The sequence below is a fragment of the Centruroides vittatus genome, unplaced genomic scaffold (genome assembly GCF_030686945.1).
Source record: "Centruroides vittatus isolate TY-2023 unplaced genomic scaffold, ASM3068694v2 contig_1213, whole genome shotgun sequence".
Classification (NCBI taxonomy): Eukaryota; Metazoa; Arthropoda; class Arachnida; order Scorpiones; family Buthidae; genus Centruroides; species Centruroides vittatus.
In genome coordinates this window covers 1,155,893-1,177,706 of record NW_027120776.1, presented here as the reverse complement: position 1 = coordinate 1,177,706, position 21,814 = coordinate 1,155,893, and the positions used below count along the sequence as shown (strand labels likewise).

Sequence of the window (21,814 nt, the reverse complement as noted above, 5' to 3'; positions counted from 1 at the left end):
GTGTGAGTAAGGGACTCAACAGCACGATTTTGGCGAGTATGGCGCAGGCGGACGGAGCGGTAGTCAAATGGAATGAATCAAAGATAGTTAAAACAGGACATTCACCGTCCATCGCGATGGAAATGGAAAAAATAGAAATTTACAAGTGAAATGAGGGACAGATGCTTAAGCTCAAAAGATGCAAATGCATTACCATCAGCTTGGAAGTACAAAAATTGAAAAGAGTATGGGTTTTGATAATCCATAAAAATATGAACTGGAGTTCATAGGAATTAGTATTCACACTTAATTAATTTGGATGTAAAATTTTTTTGTTATTCAGTTATTGTATTTTATTATTTATTTTTTACTTTAAGTTTTTCGTTAGCAAAGCGTTTTGAGAGTATGTTAATCCGTTAATTTAAAGTGCAAATTCAAATAAATTCGAATGTTACCATTTCGAATAAAAAGTGTAAAGCCTGAAGATGGCCTATTACAGTAGGCTGAAAACGTTCGGAATAAAACAATAAGCTCAGCGAATATAAATCAGGTGTGTTTATTTATTAATTGAAGTAATTTTCCTATTTGAATGCCACCATATTGCTGGGTCTGAAGGGACTCTTGCAGAAGGGGGTTGAAGTAATTTGACCAAAAGTAGTTATTGACCTCCTCCTGGAGTGAGGACAGTCAACAACAACTAATTAATACTGGTCTATATTAAAATTTGAAAAGTGATCAGTGTTGGATAGGGTGTGAAGGTTTGTGATTGAACTTGCTAACCTTAAAGTCTGAAAGAATTTGTATAAAACTTGTTTAAATAAAAAAATCTTGTAAAAATGCAAGAATAATTTTTTATGTGATGATAAAGTGTTTATATTTTTGCAACGGATTGTATAAACTACATGGAAAGTATGTTCTCATAAATATCACATTTATAGAAAAATTATTGGGCTGCAATTTGAAAAAATTGTAGATGTACAGTAGAGAACCGAAAATCGTAATCAATTGGGGACTGGGGTTGTTCAGATTAGTGATTTGTTCTGATTACCGATTATGTACGAATAAATATATTAACCTGTCCGATGTTCAAATTTTTCTCCCTTGCGTGTCGCTTCGTGTTGAATTTTCGTCGATTTTAAGCCTAACGAAAATTTTTATAATAATAATCGAGGCTATCGTATCGTTAAAAATTATTTCTGCATTTTGTACAAACAAAATAAATATATTGAAGAATATAAAAACATGAAAATTATACTTTAGAAGTAAATCTAGTATCAAAAACGTTCGATTCAGCACAACACAGTCCGACTGAAAATCGTTCTGATTACCGGGGTTCCGATTAACGAGTCTCTACTGTATAAATTTCCACTGTCTTCCCTCTGACTGTCTGTCCTTTGTTAATTGTGAGAATGGAGTTAGATAGATGAAAATCAAAACCAGATATAGAAATCTTCAGGCAGGAGGTCCAAATTAACTATATATGTATTTCTAGTTTGCACTAGAAGTCATGTTCAAAAGTTTTCCCCGAACAGAGTTAGATAGATGACTGGCACGACTCTATTGCTAACAGGAAAAGTATGATGTGCAGGGGCAAGACACCACTAAAAGAATTGAGAACACTCCGACGAAAAATTGCAGTCTAGCATTGTGACGATATCACAATAAATAATCACTCATTACAATTAATTTGGTTAATTTGAAAAAAATTAGTTTTGCTTGAACCTTTAACCAGTGTGTATTACAATTAAATCTGGTAAATCGTAATACACACCAGATTTAATCGTAATTATCACGTAATTATCTAATTTTCATATTCACCCAGGTGTGCGGTCGAGATATGTATTGGTTAATTTGGTTACAGCAATGCAACATTTGAGAGTTCTACTGAAGAGATGCATCCCGGGAAGACTTTTATGTAAAGCTGACCCCCATTTAGGTGTAACTAACGTGAAGAAACTTCGGAAAACTCCATGTGGCCAGCCCATTGATCCTGCCCAAACCATGACAAACTAACTACCAGTGTTTGGTGTTTATCCACTTGGACACTAGAGGGCACTCTATTAAGAAAGTACTGTTCAGAAATGAAAAAAATCTGAGTGATAAGTACTACATGCTACCTATCACAGTAATGATATAGCACGTCTATTTTGCACTATATCATTGTTACAGTAATTAAGTGAATGTAATATATATTTCTTAAAAATTAAATCCTTTTTTGTAAGAATTATATTTAGTTTATTATTTTGTGAAATTTTTTGTTAGTAGATGGTGCTACATGTAAGTCAACAAATCGAATGTAGATGAATTTCTGTAAATCAATTAATTTCTAATAGATATTTTGGGGGGATATGTGACATTATCTAAGTTAGAAGTATGTAAATGTAACAGCCGAGTTTTGTAGCAATTGGTTGAACAGCCTAGGAGTGTATAGCAAACAAACATTCTCATATATATATATAGAGATTGTTGCTCGTGACTTTCAGTATGACCTATGTATATATAAAGTTCTTTTGTAGTTCTAATTGAAAATTAGAACTACATAATCATTAATGAGCTAACAAATAGCAAGACAACAATTCTATAATGTTAAATATGACTTTTTAATATATTACTGGAAAAAAAATATATATATATTATAACACAATTTTTTTATCTTGTAATATATTATCATATTTTCACCAGTATAATGTGTGATATCACATTACTAGAAAGAAAATTGCTAGAATGAAAATAATGTCTTTGCAACTAACCCCACTGTATATATAAAATCTTAGGCAGCAACTGTTGTTCCATAGACACACATTTATAATTAACTATATGGTTATTAATTATAACGTGCAGCACATTTCAAATTGTCTTTTAAACACAGATAACTTGAATATTACATGCATGAAAATATGGTAAATAAATATTTTTATTTAAAAATCAAGGTTAAAATGTAATATATGCAAATTTGGTTACAGTTAGAACTAAATTTGCATGTTTTATTTATTATTTTTGACGAATAATAATTAATTTACTGGTTTATTAGTTTAATAAATACTTTTGAATGTTTTATATAATAATAAAAATTCTTATGATTTATGGAATCTCAAGTTTTATATATCTCAAAATTTATAATTAATTTTACAGGTAGTTTCAGTTTTATCTGATAGAAAAAAATATTGTAATTGAATAAAAAGAAGATGCAAGGCAGTGCAACTCAGTCATCTCCTCAGAGATTTTTTCACATGCCAAGGTTTCAAACAAATTTTCAGAAACCAGTTGCTTATTATAACAGTCACCAGTATCGACAACACTCCCAACAAATTCAGGCAATCGAGTTTGACGGTAAACGTCTAAGAAAAGCCGTAGCAAGAAAGACCGTCGATTATAATTCGGCAGTTGTGAAATATATTGAAGTAAGAATATTTTTATATAAATAAACATTAAAATGTTTTAACATCTTTAATACAGTAGAAGTTTGTTAATCCAGTATCCGATAATCTAGAATGTTCAGTAATCTGGCACTTTCTGAAAAGTAGCTGATAATCCAGAATTGTCAGATTAATAATCCAGCATGCTACTGTTCCATGAATTGAAATCTGTTTGAATACATAGTATGATAAAAAATCTTGTAGTTGACATTGTATTATGCTGAATGAACATTACTTTGCAGAATGCTGGCATATGTGTTTTTATGCTAGTAATGATGTGCATTGTCAATGTATTTTCATATCCAGTCAGTGCAAGAACGGCATATTTAAAAACATGTTTATTGTACTCTGTGCATATGTTGCTTTTGCAAATCATATGTATATATCATATGTCTGGAAAATAAATAGTATAGAATATGCACATGAATTATTGTGAATGCTGATTTTGTGCAATAACATTCTATTAACATTTTGCAATTTTTGCAATCACTCTTTATACAGTGTAGTCATGTGCTGTATATCACCAGACTGATTAAAATGTGTTTATAAACAAATTGCAAGCATACAGTAACTTGTACATGTAGAAAGTGAACAAGTTACATGATTAGATTGTGTGTAATTTATCGAAGTTTGCAAAAATACGAAAACCTCTGTTAGTTTAGAATTTCTGATAATTTGACATCACACTAATCTCATAGATGCCAGATTAATGAACTTCTACTTTACATTTAGAGAATGACTCCCTATTATCATTATATTGTTAATATAAATCTTTATTAAGAAAATTCTGTTTGTTAATTAAGTTGCTATTAATTGCTAACAATATGTTCAGTCTGTAGAAGTATTGAATCATTATTTTATTTTTGTCATAGTTTATCAACGTTTATTATTAAATTGTTTTAATTACATATACAATTAATATTTTATTATTATTATTTTCTTAACTATAAACTTTGTTTTATTTCTTATTTTATCATATTATAATTTATAAAATGTTTTTAGACTTTATTAATATACATTATTTATAAGAGACGAATACAAAAGAAAAGAAAATAATTTGCTGAACTGAAGTTTTCAGAATTACAAATTACAATATGAAGCAAATAAAAATAGAAAAACTTTAAGGAGTTCAAATATTTATTGAAATTGAACATTAATGTCTCATCAGATCCAAATTAAATATATTAAAAATAGAATACAGGTATCTTGTATAAATGGCATTTGTACAACATGGTTCGAGAATTGGGGAAGTCCTTTGCATGGCACGGTTTCACTCTAACATGGTTTGAGAATTGGAGACATCCCTATACAAAACTTCAGAATTTTTAAGTATAAACACAGTTATTTGATATATTTTATTCAAGCAAGTATGCATGTTGTCTCATATTTGACCAATGATTTTAGAATATTGAAATTTTCAATGAATTGATTGTACAGTTTTTCTTTTTCCTTGTCCTAGCTTCCTATTTTAGCTTTCGTATAAATCAGGTAGCATTGTCATTGGTAATAGTGCTGTAAACAAATCCAAAAGATTGTGAAATCGAAACAAACGTATTGCCATTATTACATAAAAAAATTAAATTTTTAAAAATCTCTTAGGCAAACAAGCAAATGAAAATATCAGATTTTGTGAAAAAAAACTAGAGAAAAGTCAAGATGTTGCTGATACTTCAGATTAAAGTCAACAGGAAAGCCCAGAAGATTATGATATTTGGCCAAAATAGAAAATATCTTTATTCAACAGTGAAGAAAAATATTAATATTAACTTGCAATACTTTGAATGTGATTGTTAGTTAATTATTGATTGCTTTAATAAATGTATTTCTCTTAATTACAAAAGAATAGTAAACTTTTGGAACCTAACCATATGTTTAGTTCTAGTTCTTTGTTTTGTATAGTATGGATTGACATAATTTGGCACTTTTTCAGAACCTAACTACCGTGTTATATGGGGGGATATCTGTACAATGTTTGAATAAAATACAAACTTTTAAATAAAAATTTTAATGATAAAAATTAATTAATAATACATAACAAACAAGATATAAACAATTGTTACTCATGGAAATAATTATTTGATTTGTACTGTATATGTAGATATTTTTGTATTAGTAATCATAAGCTCACTCCTTTCACAATACTTGAGCTGCCTTGTTTTAAACCTCCTTTTCTAATGCTGTATTTATCTTTTCTTATTTTATATTCAGATGTGTTTTTTTATATGCTCTTTAAAAGTTCTACGTGTGTTTCCCACATAATAGAAACATCTTTGGCTATTTTTACTTTAGATTGAGGGTTGCAGTTACAACTCATATGAAATAGTTCTTTCTCATTTTTAATAAGATTGTACTTGAAGTTATAAACTGTTAGGAGTCACTTCATTTACCCAAAATACAGACTCAAAAGTTTAGTAACTAGCATATCAGTTATTTTTATATTCTTTCTTTGTTTCTTTTTTCTGAGTGTGTCTTGGCTTTAACATGTATTGGGTTGTTCGGAAAGATTGTAGCGATTTTTGATAGCCGACAGTTGAGACACCGATTGACGCAAAAATGATTAGAATTGAACAAACCAATGAACATTACGCTAAATGACCTTGAGACGCGTCCGTTACAAAAAAACCGTTAAGATTATTCAAATAGCGTTTAATTTGTCTCATTGCAAAAATGGATGCAAACAACGTGCATTATCGACACTTGTTTCTTTTCTTTTTTCATAAAGGCAAAAATGCTGTACAAACAGCAAAAAAGATATGTGATGTTTATGGTGGGAGTGTTGTTTCAGAATCAACTGTTCGAAAGTGGTTTGCAAAATTTAAAACGGGTAATTTCAGCCTTGAAGATGCTCCTCGCTCAGGAAGACCTCCTGTTATTGAAGAGGACCAGATCAAAGCATTATTGGATGAAAACCCTCATTACACAACTCGAGAGATTGCAGACATAGTGAAGTCATCAAACAGTACTGTATTTCAACATCTAAAGAAGCTCGGATACGTGAATCGTTACGACATTTGGATACCTCACGACTTAACGGAAAAAAACTTACTGGATTGTATCTCAATTTGTGATTCTCTTGAAAGACGAAATGAAAATGACCCTTTTCTGAAGTGTTTAGTGACAGGTGATGAAAAGTGGATCATTTATAACAACATCAGCCAAAAACGATCATGGGGTAAGAAAAATGAATTACCATTAAAAACTCCAAAGGCCGGTCTTCATCCAAAGAAGGTCATGCTCACTGTCTGGTGGGACTGGAAAGGAATCCTGTTCTACGAGCTGCTTCCACAGAATCAAACAATTGATTCTGATAAGTATTGTTCCCAATTGGATAAGCTGAACGTGGCAATTAAAGAAAAACGTCCGGAACTGGCCAATAGAAAAGGCATTGTGTTTCACCAAGATAATGCCAGACCTCACACGTCTTTACGAACACGCCAAAAATTATTGGAACTAGGCTGGGATGTTTTACCCCACCCCCCTTACTCACCCGACCTTGCCCCATCGGACTACCATTTGTTCCGTTCTCTGCAAAATTCCCTTCATGATAAAAACTTTGATAGTTTGGAAGCTTGCAAAAACCACGTGGATCAGTTTTTCGCGGAAAAAACTGGAAAGTTCTACGAAGAGGGTATCATGAAGCTGCCCCATAGATGGCAACACGTCATTAAAAACAATGGCGCATACATAATGGAATAAAAGTATATTTTTAGTTTTAAAACAATTTCTGTTATTTCTCTTAAAAATCGCTATGAACTTTCCGAACAACCCAATACATTCTGAAACAGATTATCTGTTAAATACTTCAACTTGATAGATATTTTCTGAATAAATCCAGTTTTTTCTTCAGATCTGAATGAGTAGAATATATAATGACTCTTAGGAATATATATATGAGGGTTCTAGTATGTAGAGAGTATGTTCACACTTGAAATGACTTATTTCTCATAACCTTCAAGCGATCACACTCAATATTACATTTTAAATAAAATTAAATTTTTAATTATTTTCAGAAAATCATTATAAGTGAATTTACTTTAAGTAATATAAAATATAAATAATCAATTTAAAATAAATAAATAAATAATTTTTAATTGATGTTTTATCTGACATGACGTTAAAAGCTTTATGACATCATAAGCTTGTATCTAAGAGTGAATTAAGCTTATCCACTTTTTCGTATTTAAGTCAACTCAACATTCAAATTGGCTTTGGTAACATTTAAATTGGCAATGTGTTGATTAAGCTGGCTTAAAATGTAAAATGAAGACGGAGTGTAAGGTGCAGTGTGATTTTGAAATTGAATTTTGAGATGTTATTTATCAAAGAAAAAATTTTTAAATAATTTGTTTTATTGAGTTTTGTTATGTAACAACAATTTAAAAGAAGACCAATACAGATTTTATGGGGTATATAATGTTCAGCAGCTTTATTTCTACACTCTTCTTCATATACATCAAAAAGAAATTATCATTATTTTGTCTCAAATATATTTTAAATGATAAAAAAGAGTTTCAATTAAACATTCGTTACCAATAAAGCTCAGTTGTATCGATATAATTGTTGAGGAGTGTAGTCAAAAGCATCTGTTATTGGTGTATAATGCACATGGTGCATTATACACCAATAACAGAAACTTTTGATTACTGCTTGTAATGAGTGCTAATAGTTGTTTCAGACTGTGAAAATAAGATTCTTTGATTCTGAGATGCAGTCTTTTTTTGAGCAAGTAAAAATGGATAAAAATATGCATCTTAGAATTGAGGAGATATGATATTGTATAAATTAAAACTTTGGACTAATTTATAAACAAATTTCTATTGTTATTTCTAGAAAAAAAATCAATGAATTGAGTTGTATTTGAAACATGTAGGTTTTTAGTAATTTATAAGAAAAGGGATATGAAAAGTGCTCTCTAAAACAACCCTTGAAGAACCTTTATGTTCGGTAACAAAAAACATTTAATAAATCATCCAACAAAAGCTTTCGACGTTTAAACGCACTCTCTTTAAACAGTTTAAAATGAAAAAAATACTTATTGTTATTATAAAGTATCATACAATACCAGATTAAATATTGTGTATGCTTGGGATTGGAAGTACGTATTCTGGATTCTCTGGTTTTCTGGACACAGACAAATATGTACTTAAAATATACCAAGCTCATCCAGAAAGTTAGTACTGTTTGGGTATTAAAAAAGATTTGCAATTTTTTTTCATTTGTATTTTATTACAAAAAAATCTACATACCTTAAACTACTTTTCGACATATTCACCATGCAAATTAAGGCATGTGTCATATCTTGGCACTAATTGCAACATACCTGCTTCGTAAAATTCGGCCGCCTGCAACCTGAATCAGTTCTGGACGTTTACCTTGATCTTATCATCACTTGCAAAGAAATTTCTTGAGATGAGGAAACAAATGGAAGTCGGATGGAGCTAGGTCCGGACTATAAGGAGGGTGACAGAATTGTTCCCAGTGAAATGAATCAAACAATGTTGTTGTTACGCATGCAGTAACGACGACACTGCTTGATTCCAAGAATATAGAGAACATGTGGGAATACAACTCATGCACATACTCTGCTAATTCCAATAAAAATATAGCATCAAAATACTGATAATTTCTTTGAATCTCTTAGAAAGGGTTTCGTGCCTTGTTAGGGAGGCATATCTTACTGTGGGTGGGCCAGTCACAAATGTACTGTACTTTTCCTTCCAGAAAACTGTAAAAATATATGAATAAAATTAATAAAATGAAAAAAAAAAATTTCACCAGTTACCAACAAAACTTTTAATTCATATCATTTCTGTGTTTTTTTTTTTTTTTTAGAAAAGTGGGGTAAGACCAACACTCCACAGCATAAAAATGAGTGTAAAAATCCTTAGCGCAATTATATTTAATCATGTGAGTTATTTGCACTTGTACTTGGATTGTGGTGGGAGTCTGGCTCCACTATTGAAGTTTTTATGGCGATAGTACTGCCACCAGGTGTTGAAAGTATACACTTTTTCATTCTAAATTGATAAAAACAAAGCATCCTAGCTTGGTTGTTCATAACTAATGTTAAAACTAGTCAAAAACTTCACAAGCATCAAAATAATGAGTGCAAGAGATAGAATACAGTAATACCTCGGTTTTCATTGACTTTGGTTATCATTGGTTTTGGTTTTTGTTGACTTTTTTTGCAAAAATTTGTCTTGGTTTTTGTCGATTGCCTTTGATTTCGTCGGCGTGCTCAAGTGACCTTGCTGCTAATTTTGCGAAAACAAAAGGCAACCCACGCATTTTCCGGCACAGTTTGGCATTATTTCTCTTTCTGTGAGCATTACCTCACAATGGCCTACCATTGGCCAACATTTCCATTTTCTGAAGACTGTGAGTTCGGTTGTGGGTTCACGCTTTGCCAGGGTGGGCTGGCCACGTGAAGTTTTCTGGGTTTTCTCCACGTCTGTAACGCCCGAATAGGGGCCAGTTACCCTTAAACGGATTCCCGGAAGGCATTTATTCCCTCGATATGACCATCATAAATGCATACAACTACTATTACATGACAATTACATCACTCTTTACCACGCGGCAATATAGGCTAGAAGCTCATGTCCAACTAGCTTCTACAAGACAAGACATTACCCCATGTGTCAAACAATTCTATTGCTTTTCTTTAGATTAGTTTTTTTATATTAATTTCTTATTGCTGTGACAATGCACAAAGTGCCCCCTATGCTTCGGCACCACAGGACCGAAGGGTCAACAGTGTGTCAGTGAAGACTGCAATGTGACTAATTCATCAGGACTGACACCACTGTGTCTTCTAGGTAGACACAGAAATGTAAGTGGTTGCTAATTTCACATTTTCTCCATCCGAGCGGTCGCGTTGTAGGCATTTGGATCCGATACAAGGGATGGCACAGATTGAGGAAGTGCGCCAAACACAATTCTAACAATAACAAATTTTGTTTATTAAGCTAGTTTTACAAAAAGATTAATATCTCATAGTAAGGGTTACATCTGTGATATTAATTAGTTTGCGAGTTGGAGAGAGAGTGTTCACATATTAGGTTTATAGATATCTGGTAAGAGATCTGAGGCGAATCGAAGGATTGATGGAGTTCACCTTTGGATGGAGGTGTGCACGTTTTCAAGGAGTCACTTTAAAGGAGTTCACTTATTCACAGTGTTCACTTTATGGAGTTCATTTGAATGGAGTTCATTGAGGATCGCTAAGGTATCCGATCGTTGAAGAAACTCTGACTAGGACAAACTTTGGATGGCAGTGGATCCTCGGAGGAACAAACTGTCCTCTTTTCCGGCGGACAAACTTCTCTTGTGGATCAACTGTTGTCGTCATCAGTCATTGCCTTTTATTGAGAGACCTTCTCCTTTTCCCCCTTGCCCTTTTTTGGCAGTGTTGCAGCACCTATGTCCAATAACAATTACTTGTCACCAAGCTCCTGGTGACACATTTGATGCATCATCTTGAAAGGGAAGTGACTCCCCAGAGGGATAAAATCATATTTTTTACAATTTTAACAATCATGGGAAAAATTATAGCAAATTTTTAATTAAATTTTCAGTTGAAAAAATATATATTTTTTTTCTCAAGTCCGATCTCTCACATTGCTTTTAGTATTTAACACTATATTAATTCTCTATAAAATGTGTTTTTGGTATATATTTTGGATTGTCTAGAACGAATTAATTGGATTTGCATTGATTCATATGGAAATAATTGCCTCGGTTTTTGTAGGTTTTGGATTTCGTCGATTGTTTTCAGACGAATTATCAACGAAAATTGAGGTATCACTGTATTTAGAATATGTAGAAGAACATTTATATTTATTTTTATTTCATGAACATTTTAGTGAGACAAAATCATTTATTTTAATTTTGAAATTAACAATTTGACTTTGGCTTTATTCTCTCTACTTATTGTCATAAAACATTTGCCATGCTGCTGACATCTCACAATCTTGTGCATTGATAAAATTTCCATCTTTGGATGCTTTATAAATCTCCAGGATGTGTTTTTCTTCAAAGACTTTCTTGATTAGTTTAACTTCTTCTAAATGCACCGTTACCCTACGTTCTGTGGTTTAACAGGCTTGCAGTGAACCTAGATATTCATAAAAGCTCATTTTTCACAATACTTTTGTATGTAACATGGGTGTAATAAACCAATGTTAGAACATCCAAGGGTATAGGTCATGCTGTTTAAAGCTATAATAGAATAATCAGTAATAATGTTTACATAAAATCATTGTGTTTATATTTCTTTGTGTGTGCTATTTTGGTCTTGTGTTGATTTTAAACTCTTCAAATTTTGTAATTTGTTTCAGGTTGAACAAAGCAATAATATATTTTAAAAATCACATTAACATTCTGGAATGCATCCAAGGAAGACATTTTTCTAAATGTTTTTCTGTGAACACATATTTTTAGTTATTAAAAGACAGATAATGCTGAAAAGACTGTGTTTATATTTCTTTTTATTTTGTAATTTTAGAACATACATCATTGAACATACTAAGGCAATTGCATAATTTAAAAATGATTATAATACATTTTAGAACAGGCATTTCATTTTTAAAAGTAAGAGGCATTGAGGCATTTTATTTTTAAAAGTAAGAAATTCCAATCAATTGTTTTTACACACTGGGATTCAATACAAACAACATACATAAAAACCAGATAATTGGAGTGGTTGATATTAGGGTCGCTAGGTCGTACGGCTTATATTTATTACTACAAAGCCTGAAGAAGAGCCCAGATGGGGCTATGAAAACGTTAGCGACCCTAATATCAACCACTCCAGTTATCTGGATTTTATGTAAGTGTGTTGTTTGTAAGAAATTCCAATTTGATCCAAAGCAATATAGTGAATGTAGTTGAAAACATCTTTAAATCCTTTACTCTGCTGCTGGAAAAAGACTTAGATTGACTTCTTTGAACATAGTTATAAGTTCCAGCTTTTGGAAATTGCAATTTATTTTCTTTTAGATACAGATATCTCCAAAATTTAGTTTTCTTTTTATCTGGGATATGGACTAAGGGCATTGCTGGTCCCTTCTGCTTGGTTTGGTATATTATGTCTAAAACTTGAAGGATGTAAGCAGTTAGTATAGATGTAGAATTTTCAATAAATTTGTTTATTGCTAAATTAATATCTGAAGTTTTAAAAATTATTTATCTGTTTAATTATCATGTCAAAAATGATTTTGTTATCCAAGTCAAGAATTATAAAATTCATTAGTCGGGTGATGGTTGATTTAGTGTGTGCATACAGGCAGTCCTCAATATTTAGACAATTTATGCTTTTTTATGTGAAAATATCTAATCTTACATTGACCTGGATATAATCTTAAAGGATGAACAGATTAAATTTCTCTTAAATTAATACTATATGTTTTATTAATAACTTTTCTTTAGTAAGATTGATTAGATCACTTGTTCATTGTTCTTGTAGTTTATAAACTAATAGGGTTGGCTGATCTATAAACACTTGATTTTAAGGGTATAAGCACAGTTCTGTGGAGATAACAATAAATGATTATTATATGTTTATAGCATAATATAGGTGTGAAGTTACATTAATTAATAAAGTCACATTCACAGGTTAGAAAGAAGTTCATATTTGAAAAGTATGCCGCAGTGGCAAGCATAGGTATGGCCCAAATATGGTTGTTACATTGCAAACACAAATACATTCACTACCTCACTTGCACAAAATGGACAATACACACCAAACATGCCAAATGCGCTTCAGTAGAAATCCAGCATCTGACCTATGAAAACAAGAAAGCAATGCCCAGTGGATTAAGTAAACTCAAATGAATTCAACTTCTCTATCAACTACATCAGTACAGAACTCAAAGTAGACAAGACAGCACTATATGACAAATTCACAAAAAACATACACATCACCAAAGTTTAAGCTGGGAAAAAATTTTCTGTAGCATTTTAGCTAATTTTACTAAAAAAGTTGTAGCAAAATTTTAGAAACCGTAGCTAACATTTCTCATTCGTGAGGATGCCCAGAACAATACACAATACATTATTGTTTAAACATTTGTTTATTCTCATATATACATTATTACAGTGTACTGCACTACCAATATAACCATAAATCTATTGTTACAATCCATAAGTATCAGACATTATTGAACAATCCTTTTCGGTTTTGATTCACAGCAGGCAACAAATGCTGAATGAAAATCAAATTTTCATCTTGGAGGCCATTTATGGAGATGCTTAACAAGTTGCTGACATTTTTTACATAAAGACAGTTTCCAATTGGAGTTTTTGTTAATGTCATCTCACTGAAACTTTCACACTCAACAGTGTGCACTGGGTGTCAAAAAACAAATTCAATAACTGTTGCTATATGAGGTAATATGAGAGAAGGTCATTCACAACTATCATTTTATAAACTTTAGCTGATGACATATCCTTACATCTCACAGCAACAAATCATTTAAATAAATCCCACTCCCTCAGAAATTGTTTTTAAAATTACAATATTAACAATTAACTATTCATTTGTTGGAAACTTTGGTGTCTACAAAGCAGAGAATATGTGATCCCGTACATGAGGTGACATCTGTCAAAGTGGACTTCTTTTGCATAGTCAGAGCAATGAGAGATTGCACTCTGTCGGTACTAACTCTCCCATTTTAGGAGAGATAGGGTGACATTAGGGTTGTCACTTGGCCAGTATTGTTGTCAGTTTGATCAGCAGTTTTAAATTGAGGCTGGTGGTCGATAAAAATATTTAAGTTTCGGCAAAACAGTTTGAAATATAAACAATTTTATATTTTAACCACTTAGAAAATATTAGTTTTTTAGTGAAATGTGCAAAGAAAGTTGTTGCTAAGTCTAAATTCTTGTAGCAGTTTAGTGAAAAAACTAGTGACAGCTTAAATCCTGCATCTCGCTATTACAAACCAGAGTGTTGATCAGAAAAGAACAACTATACCCAACAGCTTTGTTCCACAAACGATGTTTGAACATAACAAATACCAAGTTTTACAGCAGATACATCAATGCACAGGAACACTAGACCATACAGAATATTATTAACTACACAATAGTTAAAACTAGTAACACTACACACACAGAATTAATTAACACAAATTTATTCTAGCAAACACTACACTAAATATACAGGATTAAATCCCCATACAGAAATCATGAATACCCAAAATACACACATCTAAATGTGTGAGGAAAACACTGTATTACTAAATACATATATACTACCATTTATCCAGAATTAATGCTTTCAGACTTACACTAATCTCTTCTGATACAGTCACTGTAGACATTACATACCATGACCTTAACACTTACCATGCTGGTCCAGTTGACCTAGTTCCTTACCTGTGTGCTGACTGATTTAAGCAATCTTACAGTATTTTCTACTGAAAATAAAGAACGATTGACTAAAGCTAGGTAAAAAGTAAAAACAGTTTCTTATATTGAAAACATTTATCTGTACAATACTGAATTTTGATGTGTATGGGCTTTATTTTTATGTATTATTCTATAATGTTATGTGGGCATGTTTTAGAGATAAAGATAAAATGAAAAAAATTGAAAACTGCAATATAGCTTTAAAATTTGTATTTTTATGTATGAAATATATAGTACATCGATGAATTTATTCAAAATAATGATGTACTTATCAATATTATTATTAGACATTTTTTTGGCCATAGCTGTTTTTCGTAATTGAGTGGGTTCAGAAAATGTACTGTACATAAGATGGCATTAACACTCAGAAATTTAGGAATTCAACTTTGGTATTGATAATGTCTAAAAAGTATATAACTTGTGTAATATCATATAAATTATACAGGTTTAAAATAATAACGAAGTTACGTAGCTTATTTGTATTTTTTCAATCTCAGTTAGGCCTAAATCATAATCGCGACATTTTCATCAGATAAATCAATATAATCGGCACTATATTTGTTGATTTTTTATTAATGAATTCAAACAATTCAAATTATTAGTTAGTACGTTAATGTGCCATATCTAAACTTAACTTATATATAAAAAATAAACACGACTCGATATTCGATTGCAAAATATGGTGACAAAACTTTGAATCAGACGATGATCGTGATTGGACAAAATTACTAATATTTCAAATTTCTGAATAAATAGTGCCCACAATTTATTAACAGACACACTAAAATACACAAAGAAATCATATTTTTATTGCTGAAAACATATTGTTACATTTTGAAGCTAGAAATTACGGGATATATCAACAAACATAATATTACATTTTTCACATTTTGTGAAAGAATGCATAAAATGTAATATTACGTTTCTAGCACGGTAAGTGTTAAATTACAGTCAGAACATAGATAAACTATAAGCTTCTCTGTCAAAGAAAACTAGAAATACAAATACAGTAAGACCCCGCTTAATGCTGATTCGATATAATGCGGTCTGCTTGAAGCCTAAAAAAAAGCTCAAAATTTACGCCAATTAAATTATCACGGCATTTCATTGATTTGTATTTAATACGATTATTTATGAACACGAACCAATCAGAAAAGATGGCAAAAAGGTGTACTTTCTTTAAATCTATGTTTGTTTGGTGCAATTTTGGAAAAAAATATAACATCGTGGATGCCATAGGCAACATTGGCTTCACTTGGCAACGATTAACTGATAAATGCACAAATGAAGTGTGGAAGAAGTTATGGCTGAAAGTATCCAAGAATTCTCAACGAGAAGAGCCTATCACTGTATCATTAGATTGACCAAACTCAACCTAGTCGATACAGCAGGACTAGAAGATGTAGACAAGCAGGATATTGCAGAGTTACTGCAGGTTTCTGGTGAGAGCTTTACCAATGATGACCTTTAAGTACTGGCAGAACAAGGAATTCATGTAGAACTAGAAAATACAGATTCGGAAAACGAAGAATCCAAAAAATTTCTTTATAGATTTCCTTAGTAAAAGTTTGGTAACGATAACTGAAATCGTTGTTCAAATTGTAGCAAATGATTTTAAAAGGAGTGCAAAAGTAAAACGAGGTGTTTGGACGCAATCTTCTGCTACCGACATTTGCTTAAGGAAAGGAAAAAGCAACATACGAAACTTCAGGACCTTCATTACGAAAACAAACTTTACATTTCTGTGTGCATATGATTATGTGTTATTTAACATATATTATTATTATTATACAAATTAATATAAAAATAACTTAAAATTAAAGTAAAATTTGTTTATTTTTGGTTGCGTGTTCCCCTATCCCTATTTACTGTGTAAAAGGACCTTGTTTAATGCTGTTTTGTTTAGCGCTTTGTCGTCTTCAGGGTTCCTACGCACCTGGAAAGTCAGGGAAAGTCAGGGAATTTGTCGAAAATTGTCAAAAAGTCAGGGAATTTGTCGAAAACTGTCAAAAAGTCAGGGAATTTGTCGAAAACTGTCAAAAAGTCAGGGAATTTGTCTCCTTAACTGCCTCGTTGATTTCATTTGCTGAATATGGCTGATCAAGTGTAGCCATCTGCAGGTGGCAAGAAGTAATGCTGCAATCTTTAATAAGAAAATATACTAGAATCCATTTTGAATCTGAAATGGCTTTTTTCACCATTCTGAAGCCATATAATTTTACAGTTGTGGATTAATAACAGGATAAACTACTATTATGTAATAGTGTTTAATTTTTAATTTTAATAATTCAGCGATTATAAAAAGATGAATTTGTTAATTAGAATAAAAATAACTAATTAAAAATTAGTTTACAAACTTTTAAAACTTGAAATCGTAATTTATTAGATTGTTCAGTTCAAAATAGCTAAATAGATCAGTAAAAATCCGTGATTTAATTGTTTTTCACATTTAAAACATTACTATACAACATAAAAAATTATAAATAGCTACCCGACATTTACAGTAAAATGCTGGCGCCGACTAGTAGTTTTTTACATTTGTTGTTACAACTTTCCTCGAAAAGAACTGTACTGCAAGCGTATTTTTCCCTCCTCTCTTGTTAATTTCCACAACTTCGATACATAGTTTAATAATTAGTTTAACAGAAATGGTGTTGGGTAACAAATATCCACTGATTTTGGCAAATTTAGGGATCATACCTGTAATAGATATACTGTAGTTATCGTTTTGAAAATCAACTAGGTAATCTGATAGTTTAACCAATGTTAACTTGCTTATAATTAATTATAAATTTAAAAAGCTGATAAATTTTTAAAAATTAATTAAATTAATAAAAAAATTAAAATTAATTTGATTATTTTTTAGAACACCAAAACAATTTTTATAGTTATGTTGCAAAAGAAAGAGATTTGTAGTTACAATTCTATGCGCTGAACTTCTATATTTTATTAACGTATAATTGTAATTTCATTTGATGTTTATTTCTGTATTTATTTTATTTTATTTAAATTCTATACATTTTAAGAATCCTAATTTTCGTAATACTATGACGTCATAGGAATACAAGTCTGAGGTTCTGGAATTGTCCCAGAACTCACTAAAATAGAAAAACATAAAATAATTAAATTATTAGATGAAAAAAGGAATGAACAAAAAATTTTTATAGAAACTTGAAAAATAGTCAAGACGGTGCAGCTCTCAAGATCGATCATTTGGATTGGAGTTGGATTTTCCACTGTTTGAAAAGACAATGAATACTTCTGCAAACTCCGATTCTTCAATTGACGTAAGTAAATCGGAGAATCCATTAGATCCCCATCATAAAGTGTGGGTTACTGTCTGAATTCAATCCAGGGAACAATCGAGGGACAGGAAGGTGATAAAAGCCGGTGTCTCAAGGACACGGGGTGTCGAGTCATCTCTTAAGTAGCCATCGCCACCAATCACCTTCAGTCATTTGCCTTTTTCTCCCACTTTATCTCTGCTATTTCGCAGCCACTGCTGCCTTTTCCTTCCACAAATTAACAGTTGCCTTTCAAAAGGAGGACTTTTCTAACTCAGGAAAAACACGAGTGATTTACGTTAGTGCTAGACATCGAACAGAAATCAAATGAACTTTCCTTTCCGGATCGTTCACCGAACATTGCTCCGGATTCCACTACCGCCACTACAAACTTAAGACGAGAAACGAAGACAACTTTAGCTATATTGTAAGCATATTTTTACAATAAACGGGTTAAATGGTAAAGAGGTGTCTTCTTCCATCTGTACCACGTTTCCCACATACTTATTATCCCTCAACTTTCCTGACGTTGGGAGAATTAACTTTATACCCTTTATTTTCCCAAAGGGAAAGAGTCGTCATATCTCACACAAGCGAAATGCAAAGTTTCAAATGTTTTAATTCACGTTTGAAATTATGTTAAACCTGAGGAAGGCTATTTAAGTTTGCTGAAAACATTAGTTTGTTTATTAAAAGTTGCTATAAAAGTGAGAAAGATGGTTTGTGATATGATTTGCAATAATTATAAGATTTGTAATTAAGGGTTAAAATAGATAAATTTTGTCTGCATTCTTAAGAAAATTTTATGCAAAGATTAAATTTAATGCAAAAATTAAATAAATAATAAATAAAAATTATTAAAAATAATTATTAAAACTCTGGCCTTTACACCGAAACCAAAATTAAAGTGGCGACAATAGAACATTTTTTTTTTTAATGAGTTGCCAATTCAGCTAATTTTTTGCTAGATTTAGTGGATTTGTTAGAGAAGCTATAGTAAAAACTTACACCTATCCCTCTTTACAATCTATTTTTACGCAATTTTGAAATAATGTGGTTGACAAAAGAAAACTAATTCTTTTTTTACACGATCGATTTTTTTTATGAGGGAAAAAATGCTTTATTTAAAAATTTTTAAATTTAACTTTTTGTTAAAATTATGTTGCTGTTTAAAAAAAGTTACTTATTTTGTTGAAAGATTTTAAAATTACATGTTTCTAAGTCAAGAGTTCATTTTAAGCACAGTACAGTACTATTTGTATATCAAAGATACTGTTTGTTGATTTTATGCTATCTTATATTTACTAGATTTACATACAAATAATATTAATAAATGATGATAAAATAAAAAGCTCATGTTTTGTTTGTAAATTGCTTATTTTTTAATTACATTAAAGTTGTGGATTCTATCATACGTTTTTCTACAGGATGTATGCATACTGTATTTTTTTAATATGGCAGTCTTTGAAACATATAACTATGCAAAAAGAGGGATAGATATACTCGATGTTCACAGTAAATAAAATACTGTTTTATTATGTCACTATTCCACACCGTAAGAAATGTGAGGGTCAGGGAATTTGGACAAAGTTGGTCAGGGAAAATCAGGGAAAGTTAGGGAATTCCAAACAAAAATTTGAGTAGGAACCCTGCATCTTGGAACACATCCCCCGCGTTAAGTAGATTCTTACTGTACATAACATTAGACAACAATAGGCAAGCTCAAGCTGACACAATACACTAAAAGCAATATAATACCAAACATAATGAAAGAGGCTAGGAAAATACTTAGGAAGATTAAAACACAAATACACAGCAATGTATTTTTGCACAAACACAATATGCATGTGCAGGAATACATTGACATCCTCAAACAAAATCTAACAGCCAAGTTGCAAAGACTGAAATGATACAAAACCAGTATTCTATGAAACAAAAAATAAATTATTTCCAAATAATGAGGCAGTTTTCTATTGACAGCTATCAAATCACACAATCATAACAAAATGGCATGCAAACAGAAAAACAACTCTCAGACCGTTGATCTACTCTTTGATCCAGTCCAGTCACACAAGAAGGTGTAGCAAGCTGAATGAAAGAGGAATAAGAAAATATGCCTGAGACACTAATCATGCTCTGTGTTGAAACAAACACACATGACATCCAACATGCAGTACAAAGAATACACAGAAGACACCTGGCACAGACAACATTCAAAATTTTTGGTACAAAAAATGACAGCTTGTCCAGGAACTAATCAACTATTTTACATACACAATCATCAATTCACAAGACATGCCAAAATTTCTTAAATGTGATATCACATATATGAAGCCCAAAAACACTATCGCTGAAGTCTCTACATCTAGAAAATACTCACTTTGTGCACACTTCATATAGAACACAACATTTATACAGAGTAACAAAAAGGCTGTCACAGAAACCACACGAGATTCACGGAACAGTTATTTATAGATTCAGTCATTGACTATGACAAGCGCACAAAAAATATAGAAACCTACATGTAGCATACATAGCTTAGGCATTTGACATCATCCTGCACTTGTGCTTATTGCATACACTAACATATAGAAAACACATCCAATGCTCATTATATTTTTAAAGAATACAATGCAACACTCAAAAACAAATGAAGTAGATACAAGGTGATGAATTTCCAGGAAGATTTATTAAGTTAGTTCTGATTTTGTCTTCCCTTAAACCTACTGTCCAATAGGTTAAATAAAATATGGATACAACATAAAACACGTTAGAACAATACTACATATTATCTTTTGTCTTTTACATGGATGATATAGATCTCTCTGCATTCACATAAGCACAACTAAATCACCTGTTAGAACCAAAGTGCAGCTTGCAAGCTGCTTGTGGCTCTCTTCTAGACTCATACTGTGGCTCTTGTATTTTCTTTTAATGAACCTCAGATATCCTACTTACATGTGTGTAATATTTTTGTAAGTTTGTTAATTATTATGTAAGTGTGATATACGTGTAAATTGTAAGTGTAATTAACTGTGAATAGGCAGCTGAAAGCTAAGGTTATGTTCATATGAACTGAATTTTATATAGTTAGAATTTGGCAGGAAATATAAACCATCTGCCAAGTAAATAATGAAAGAGAAACATTGATATCCATTTAGGAAAGGAATTAATTTATAATAAACCTATTTTCACAAAATACTTTTAGATTGCCTTTTTTATGTACCTACCTAAATATACACATTCTTAACCTAACATAACAATGATAACTATAGTGTCTTAACTATATATATACAGTACACACACACACATACACATAATGTATAATATATATACATACTTTCTTATTTTTATATATATACCGTATTTACTTGCATATAAGCAGTGGTGATATTCAGCGGGTTCGCACAGGTTCGGCCGAACCCGTTGTTAAAATTTTCAGTTTTTCGAACGGGTTCGCCCGAACCCCTTGTTAAAATTTTCAGTTTTCCGAACCTTGTTAAACACATGGAACATTTCTCAGTGGTTTTTTTTTTTTTAACTCCTTGTTCACCGAATTTTCCCCGTAAAAATTTAAATTAATGATTAAGAATAATTAAAAATAATTAAAAAATAATAAAAACGAAAAAAAAACGAAAGAAATGTGTTAATTTTGAAGAAAAAGCTTCAAAGTACAATTTCCTTTTTCTCGCCTATCCGCGAAATCTGACACTGATGAGTCAT

General features: G+C 31.3%; 1 protein-coding gene across 1 annotated transcript in view; it reads left to right on the top strand.

Annotated features, from left to right (window-relative positions):
* Wdr33 (WD repeat domain 33) overlaps positions 1 to 21,814 on the top strand; it is a 97,201-nt gene that overhangs the window by 16,453 nt on the left and 58,934 nt on the right. Inside the window, exon 2 of the mRNA XM_067283519.1 lies at positions 3,112 to 3,380. Within this exon, the coding sequence (XP_067139620.1) occupies positions 3,165 to 3,380 (216 nt within the window). The 5' untranslated portion in view covers positions 3,112 to 3,164. The remainder of the gene's footprint in view (positions 1 to 3,111; positions 3,381 to 21,814) is intronic.